Below are 9,137 nucleotides of genomic sequence, written 5' to 3' on the forward strand. Positions count from 1 at the left end.
ACTTCAGCTATTGATTCTCAATATGAAACGCATAATTAAGACCAAAATCAAAATCATGAGCTAAAGAAATTAACATACCCCGAACAAAACAAACAATCTAATGGAACAAATGTAAATCACCTCGTGGACTACCAATATGTCTATAAGAATAATAATAACAACCTAAAAATTCAATATAATGATATAATTTGAAGTTGTAATGTAAGCGTATAAACCAAGTGGAGAAAAACTCTTTTCTATATATACATTTGTTTTATTTTCTTACATTATACTTCACTCTTTGTCTCTTTCTTTCTTTCGGTTAGATAGTCTCTCATAATTTTTGGCGGGAAGTGGACCCCACCGTATTAAAACCAATCTATCTTTCTCATAAATACAACACCTTCCATTCCTCTGTTTTTCATTCACTCTCCAATTTCACACCACCATTCTTTTTCTTCCTCTAATCTTCAAAACGGTGCCGTATCAACAACCACCAACAACCGTTATAACAAACTCTGTAACAAACTTTGTTTTTATAGTTTTTTTTTTCAATGAAGTTATTTCTCTTAGTTTTCTTTCTTCTCTGCTTTCATTTTCTCTTCGTCTTCACACTTTCTCTCTCCTCTGATGGTCTCGCACTTCTCTCTCTAAAATCCGCCGTGGATCAATCCGGCGACGGAGCTTTCTCTGACTGGAATGGCGGCGATTCTTATCCTTGCGGTTGGTCGGGGATCTCCTGTGCGAATATCTCTGGTATCCCGGAGCCACGTGTTGTTGGAATTGCTCTCGCCGGGAAGTCTCTCCGCGGCTACCTTCCTTCGGAGCTTGGTACGCTTCGATATCTTCGCCGTCTTAATCTCCATGATAATGAATTCTATGGTGTTGTGCCAATGCAGTTGTTTAATGCTACTGCACTTCATAGTATTTTTCTTCACCGGAATAATCTCTCCGGTCCGTTTCCGGCTTCTGTTTGTACCATTCCACGTCTCCAGAATCTTGATCTCTCTGTTAATTCCTTTTCCGGCAACATTCCTGATGATGTTAAGAAATGTAAGCAGCTTCAGAGGCTTATTCTAGCAAGGAACAAGTTCACCGGAGAGATTCCGACCGGAGTGTGGTCCGAACTCGATAACCTCATCCAACTCGACCTCTCTGCTAATGATTTCAAAGGTTCAATTCCGGATGATATAGGTGACCTTGTTTCCCTCTCCGGTACTCTAAACCTCTCATTCAACCACTTTTCCGATCGAATTCCAAGCTCACTTGGGAAATTACCCGCCACAGTGAACTTTGACCTACGAAACAATAACCTAATCGGTGAGATTCCACAAACAGGAACATTTTCAAACCAGGGACCAACTGCATTCCTCGGTAACAAAAACCTGTGCGGACTTCCACTAAGAAAATCCTGCACAGGTTCTGGCTCGTCTTCTCACAAAGACGAGCCAGGTAACCGTTCGAAAGGGTTGAGTCCCGGTTTGATTATTTTGATCTCAGCAGCTGATGTTGTTGGGGTCGCACTTGTTGGACTTGTGATTGTTTATGTATATTGGAAGAAGAAAGATGATGAGAATGCATGTAGTTGCATAAGGAAAAGAAGATTTGGTGATGAGAATGAGAATGAGAAACGGAGTGCTTGTACTTTACTTCCATGTATGAATGGTTTGAAGAATGAAGAAGGTAATGATGAGAGTGAAGTGGAGGGAGATGGAGGGAAAGGAGAAGGTGAATTGGTGACAATTGATAAAGGTTTCAGGATTGAGCTTGATGAGCTTTTGAAGGCATCAGCATATGTGTTGGGGAAGAGTGCTTTAGGAATTGTGTATAAGGTGGTGCTTGGAAATGGGGTGCCGGTTGCGGTGAGGAGATTAGGGGAGGGTGGAGAAGAGAGGTATAAGGAGTTTGTGGCTGAGGTGCAAGCCATTGGGAAGGTGAAGCATCCTAATATTGTGAGGTTGAGAGCTTATTATTGGGCTCATGATGAAAAGCTTCTCATTAGTGATTTCATCTCCAATGGCAATTTGGCGAATGCACTTCGAGGTAAGTTCTTTTGCTTTCATAAATTGTTAATATATGAGACTAGATAGAGTATGATCCATGTGATCCTAATTACTTTCACTCCGATCCGGAGCATATGCTTTACGGTGGAGCAGTTGTAGAGACGGTAAGATTTAGAAAAATAGATAAACTTAAAGACAAAATTTAGGTTTTTATTATCTTTACAGTTACTTTGAGATTGCAATATCAGGTTTCTGAATTATAGTTTATTGCTTTCTTTGTTTTCCTTCAAATTGGATTCAAGACTTATACTTGGCATGCTCTTGAAAAGATTTATATCTCATTCAATATGAAAATCTTAACACTCACAATGGGAAAATTTGCAGTTGAATATGGTTGATATAGTTGTAATTATATTCACTCTTATAATATGGAGAGACCTTACAAGGTTTTAAAAAAAATCTCTTACTATATTTATGGCGGCGACGACAAAGTTTATTTATATCTTCGCAATTACTTTATGATTGCAATTGCTGCTGCATAAATTTTATCTGACCAAATCAAAAATTGCAACTACTTTGTGATTGCTATTTAGAATCTTGTATATCTAATCAAAAAGTGGGGGCGAACAATGTGATTTTCATGTGATTTTTACAAAAAAATTGTTCTAGTTTTGGAAAACTATTTTAGGTGCAAAATGAATGCATTAGTAAAGTCATAGTTTCATTCCTTCATGCCATTTCTCTTCTCAAAGTGCAATGTTGTTTGAGTTTTCAATCTCTGTTTTCTTCCTAGCAAAGACTCTTGAGTACTCTTGGATTTTCAGTTTACCTAGTTTATTTTGAAACTAGCTTCCTTTAAACTATGCAGTGTTCTGGGTGAAAAAACAAAAGCTACCTTTGTGCCTTACTTTCTGACAAAAAAACTGAGTTTCTTAATAGAAAAAGTTAGCTTTTGTTTCTTTCTTTATTTCATCTTATTAAATGCTATGGTTTCTTTAATAAGAAGCATTGAGTTTCAACAAGCTTCACAACATCTTACAAATTGATCTGGACCCCACTGTAATTGTTTTCATACTCTTTCCCTTTACTTCCACTCCACCCATGTTTCACTTTTATTCATATCAGTTTTGTCACAAATTTGGTAAAAGAAAATTCTAGTTAAGATGGTTTAGTTAATCCTATTTGACTATTTGTTGTACACAGGTAGAAATGGCCAACCATCTTCAAACCTTTCATGGTCAACAAGGTTAAGAATTTCAAAAGGAATAGCAAGAGGCTTATCCTATCTTCATGAATTTAGTCCTAGAAAATTTGTCCATGGTGACATAAAACTCACAAACATCCTGCTTGACAACGACTTACAACCCTACATTTCCGATTTCGGTCTCAACCGACTAATCAGCATCACAGGAAATAACCCTTCGGTTGGCGGATTCATGGGCGGAGCACTACCTTACATGATGAAAACATCGCACAAAGATGTTAATAGAACGAATAACAGGTTGTCATTAGACAACAGTCGTGGTAGTAACAATTACAAAGCACCCGAGGCTCGCGTGCCCGGTTGTAGACCAACGCAGAAATGGGATGTTTATTCATTAGGCGTCGTTTTGCTTGAGTTGTTAACTGGGAAATCTACGGAATCTTCTCCCACGTCCGCGTCTTCATCGGCTTCCGTTGAAGTTTCTGACTTGGTAAGATGGGTGCGAAATGGATTTGATCAAGAAAGTCCATTATCTGAAATGGTTGATCCGTCGCTGTTACAAGAAGTTCGCGCTAAGAAAGAGGTTTTGGCTGTGTTTCATGTTGCACTTGCTTGTACTGAAGGTGATCCTGAAGTTAGGCCTAGAATGAAAACTGTGTCTGAAAATCTTGAAAGAATTGGAAGGTAATATCTGAATTGAAAGATTATATGTTTGGCAGAATCACGAAAATTACTTCATGGCTGTGATTTTGTCAAACTCGGTGTCGATTCAAAGATGCGGAGGGGCTATCTTGATACAGAAGAAAAGAAGCATCAATTTGAACTGCATTTTGGTGGCAATTAACAGTGAGAAGATTTTGTGCTAGGCAAAGAAATGAGACTGCAAAATGCAAATTTTTTCTTTCCATCTTTGGATTAATTTAGCAATTTAAGTTGTGGTTTGTAAGTCATGTAAATTTTTGAAGAGCTGTAATTATCTCGGTCTCATTTCATTCCATCCTCATTTTAATCATGTTTGGTGAAATTAAAATTAGCATAACATGTTTTTATAGAAATCGGTTATCCTCTACATTCACGACAGTAGATACAAATTCCAACATTAGCAAAGTTGTTAGATCTATTATTTATTTTAATTTCATTTCCTTTTTTTTTTTTATAAATTAAATTCCCTAATTAGTAGTGTATATAAAAGTTTCATTATAATTTTTCTTTAAAGCTGAAAAGGGTAAGATTATCTTTCACCTTAGAAGAGAGTAATCTAAATTTTGTCTAAACAAATCTTATTAGAATGGCCTTGCATTATTAACTATGCAATTGCATTTATCATTTTAAACATTATATTGATTAATAATATTTGTAACGATATAACATATATTTTATTGAGTTTGGCTATGAGCATATTTAGTTCCCTTATTCTGAATTTGTAATGATTTGATGCCTTTTTGATTTTATTGCTAAGAACTAAGTCCATATGTGGTGGCATTATGTTCGAGATTTGTGCTCATGGTTAATGTTTGTCTATTCTTGACTAATTTGTTCATTGACTGTGCTGACTGTGCTACTTGCTTTGTCAAATTATGGCAAAAAGGAGAGTAGTGGTAGTGTGTTCGTAGCATGTTCTAACTACTAATTATGTGTAGAACATTGCTCAAACATGTGTCGCAAGATGTATTGTGTGCTCATATGCTGGAGTATCTGGCCTTTAAACACGTGTGAGCTGATCTATTGACTGTGTATGAACTCTGATATTCTATTGCTTGGTGCATGTTAACTTCTTACTTGACTGGAAATTGACTACTCACTCTGATTTGTGTGCATGCTGACTATTTGTGAGACAGACTATATGGAGCATTATGTTTGATTTATTCTGTTGTAGCAACCACATCTTATGTTTTCTGATTATGCTACTTTTGTTGTTGTTATTTACTTGTGTGTGGTGTGCTTAATGCTCAACTTATGATGCACATCTTGTATGTTTTGTCAAAATTTGTCAAAGGGGGGAGATTGTTGTTCCTTTTTGGATTTACTGCATTATGCAAAACAACATAGTATATTCAAGTTGTTTTTGTGAAGAAAGGACACATGTGAGAACAGATATCCCAACACGTGTGCAACATCTGACCCTTGTCAGCAGGTCAATGTTGTAGTTGTTCTGCGTATTATTTTCTGATTATTTTAATCAGATTTGTTGTTATCTTTTAGCAATGCATTTATGTGGATCTGTTTGATTAGATTGGACATGATCAGATCAAATTATTGGAGATTTAAATTTGAATTTGAATAAAAAATAAATCATATCTTTTAGAGGCTTTTGTGGAAGGTGGTCACTTGGAATTAATGATTGAGAGAAAGTGAACGGGGATCTCATATTTATAGAGAGGGCTAAATAGAAAGTCACTAGAATTAGGAAGAGGAATTGAACAACATGGGGTTGCTGTTCATATAACACTAAATGTACTAATTCAAGATAATGAATTTTCTTTCTTGGATAGAGTGTCCCCTAAACATAGGTGTGGTTTCATTGAATTGGGTTAACATTTCTGTGTTTATTTATTGCTTTTCTGCTTCATCGTCTTGTATAAGTTAAACTGTCATAACTTGGTTGTACACATTGTCTCAGACATAGTGTCAAACATTTGTCCCCTTAAGAATAAAATTTCATGATGGATAAGCTTGAGAAGAACCAGCTCTTTTTGGTGTCATTTGGCGATGATGATAATATGGAAGAGCTTAAAAACTACTAATGCTGGTACATGAGAGAGGTAGGATGGGATGCAAAATGGAGGAAAACATACCTCTATTTATACTTGTTGTCCAATTGACTAGGCGGGGCTTCCAATCAATTAAGAGCCTTAAATTCTTGTAGTTTTACATTGATACTAATTGTTGCATTTTACCTTAAATATCCCAAATATTACTTTGTGCACCAAAAACTTTTTAATTTTGAGATCTTCCAATCGATTGGGGCATGAGTCTTGTTGATTGGTTAAGCTTTTTCCAACCTTTTTGTAATTTTGGGCCTTGAGTTGGTTTTTTCTTTCGACTTCCCAATTTTTTTGCACCACTTGCCATCTTGTTTTTACACTTCTTTTAGATGAACATTAGAGAGCTCATATATTTGGTTAGCCAAAAATTAAATATAGAGCATGTATTAAACACATTATCTTAAAGAATTAATTAGAATTTTCTGATCGTTCAACCTTAAATAGTATTCTACCTCGATCACTAAGAAACCTTGATAAAACCCAGCTCTTTCAAGGGAATGCCAACATAATGTGGCATGTCATTCTCTACGTATTGTTGGATACAAGAGCCGGTTAAACCACAAGATAAATATGTCCACCACAAACTTATCTTCTCAACCAACTAAGAGGTTAATAGATGATTATAGATCATAAATATTGAGACCATCCTCAATGAAAGAATTGCTTTGATCATAATCATTGATATATCTCATCAGTGAGAATTCTTGGATCAGAGACTTTTAATCAAAACAAATATATACTCGAGAGTATACTCTTTTCTTTGCACAACTTCATTTAATATGCGTTAAGACTTCATCTACAAAGCATACATGCAAAACATATTAGGGTTTCACCTTTGGTACCCAAATTTTCTTAGGTCATGGTGTTTTACAAGTTCTATAGGGTATATGGTTACTACATCTATAAATTTTCAATTTATAAAAAAAAGCTCTAAGTGGCCAAATATATTAAATACGATCCTTCGTGGGGCATTCATGCGCTCGTCGAAAATGATATGGAACAAAGTTGCCACCGAACTTTATTTATTCCAAAGAAGAAAAGAGAAAATATCGATAAAACCCTTAAGAAACAGAAGATGGTTGTCGCAACCATATTCGGGTTTGGGAGTCGCTTAGGTAAGGGGAAGTTATTATCACCCCTCACGTCAGTTGTACTCAACGGTAACCTTTTAATTAAATTTGTGATTGAATGTTAGCTTATGTTAATTTTTTTTCTTCGAATGATAAAAGGTGAAAAAGGAAAACAAAATGGATTGCAAAAAGGTTTTTATTAGGGTGCTTGACAAGATTGTGGGTCTTGCTCCTACGTATCCTCAAGTGCGATGAGGAATTCAAAGCGACGTAGTTTGTGCAAGACAAAAGATATTTTTGGTTTTTATGTTATAATGCTTGACGAGACGTTGAATCTCGCTCCTACGTAACTCCAGGTGCAATGGAGAACTCAAAGCTACGTAGTTCTTGGTAGCAAATGAGTGTTGACTGTGATACGAAAGCTAATTTGTGTAAATCGATGAAAACATTGTCGGCTACCCAAAACAAGTGGAGAAAGGAATGTTCGTATCACAGTCGAATGTATTTACAAATCAACATTTGTGGGCACATCGCAAGCTTACTCACATGTTCAAATGGACGAAACATTTTTTTTGCATCGTCTCAAGACAAAGTACCTTTCATTTGTGAAAAGGGTTTGAGGATCAATCGCGCGACAGTGAGAAAAAGAGTTTGATTGGTTTGTGTTAGACGATAGGCCTAGATCTATAAGGGTGAATAAATCCCAAGTTAAAAATTTATCCAAAAATTTGACTTAGAAAAATTTAGACAGATCAATATCATAAATAATCTTTGGTTGTAAGGCTTTGTCTAATTTGACTTGAAGAGCATTTATCTCTTTTTTCGAATCATGACAAGATTCAGAACCAAAACTAGAAGGTTTTTTGCCCTCATTCTTGTCGCTTTGAATATCTATCATAGATCTCTTAATAGATTACAACTTCCTTTCGAATTCTAACACTTTAGCTTCTAAGTGTAAAAATACTATTTCATGTGAAGCTAATTTGTTAAGAGCATCTAAGGCCTCTCTATGAAGATTTTCATAGGCATTTTGTAATTGAAGATAAGACAAGTCATTTACATTTTCAAGCTTTGAAATACTTACATTTTTCTTCTTCTTGCTATTTTCCATGAGACAAATCTAGGCCGATTCTACGCTTGAAGTGAAGCTTTCATCACTTGAGGAATCACTTGCACTCTCGCAAGTACCATATGCTCTTCTAGACTTGCTAAACTTCTTGTGATTCCCTTTCTCTTTGTCTTTCTTAATCTTAGGACATTCCGGTCTACAGTGACCAAATTCTCCACAATTATAGCACGAACTTCTAAGTTTACCTTTCTTGTTCTCATCTTCTCTTGAGGCTTTTGCTACCCTTCCAAACTTGGTTAAGTTCTTGTAGGAGTGCTTGACTCCATTCTTCCTTATATACCTTTGGTATCTTTTGACAAACAACCCAATCTCTTTATCATCCGGGTCGGAGTGCTTAACTCCATTTTTCCATATGTATCTATTGTACCTTTTGACGAACAACCACATATCTTCATCATCAGAATCATTGTTACTTCTTGTTTCACAATCACTTTGCTCATACTTTGAGGAATTTAAACTAGAAGTCTTTAGAGCAATGAACTTCTTCACCTCTTCATTGTCTTTATCTTTCTCGTTCTTTATCTTCTTTTGATACTCTTTTTCATGTTTTTCCAAGCAAGTGACTTCTTGCTCATATTCTTCCGATTTACCAAATAAAGTAGTAAGATCAAGTACTTTAAGATTATGCGCTTCTTTAATCGCGGTGACCTTGGGTTGCCATTCCCTATTAAGACATATTAAAACCTTTTTAGTAGCAACAACATTAGAGATAGAATTACCTAGAGCATTAAATCTATTAATAAGATGTGTGAATCTCTTTTGCATGTCGGCAATGGTTTCACCATGCTTCATATGAAAGAGTTCAAACTTTTGGTTTAATATGTTGATTCTAGCTTGTTTGGCCTAATTAGTTCTCTCAGGGGTAACTTCTAATACATCTCATATAGCTTTGGCTGTTTCACAATAAGAAACACGATAATACTCATCAACACCTAATGTGGATATGAGATATTTTGTGCTTTCCAATCATGAGACACAACTTCCTAT

The 9,137-nt window shown here is 35.7% G+C and overlaps 1 protein-coding gene across 1 annotated transcript; it reads left to right on the plus strand.

The window, feature by feature from the left end:
* Nucleotides 1-379: 379 nt before the first annotated feature.
* Nucleotides 380-4,219, plus strand: LOC127107743 (receptor protein kinase-like protein ZAR1). The gene is made up of 2 exons (XM_051045067.1): nucleotides 380-2,022; nucleotides 3,186-4,219. The coding sequence occupies exons 1-2, from the start codon at nucleotides 534-536 to the stop codon at nucleotides 3,872-3,874; spliced, it is 2,178 nt and encodes a 725-aa protein (XP_050901024.1). The 5' UTR covers nucleotides 380-533; the 3' UTR covers nucleotides 3,875-4,219.
* The last annotated feature ends 4,918 nt before the right edge of the window (nucleotides 4,220-9,137 follow it).

Source organism: Lathyrus oleraceus, chromosome 7, assembly GCF_024323335.1.
Source record: "Lathyrus oleraceus cultivar Zhongwan6 chromosome 7, CAAS_Psat_ZW6_1.0, whole genome shotgun sequence".
NCBI lineage: Eukaryota > Viridiplantae > Streptophyta > Magnoliopsida > Fabales > Fabaceae > Lathyrus > Lathyrus oleraceus.

Bases quoted from the DNA above. Each gene is read 5' to 3' on its own strand.
- LOC127107743 (XM_051045067.1), top strand. From the start codon at position 534: ATGAAGTTATTTCTCTTAGTTTTCTTTCTTCTCTGCTTTCATTTTCTC. The intron at 2,023-3,185 runs GTAAGTTCTTTT...TGTTGTACACAG, and splicing joins TTTGGCGAATGCACTTCGAG to GTAGAAATGGCCAACCATCT.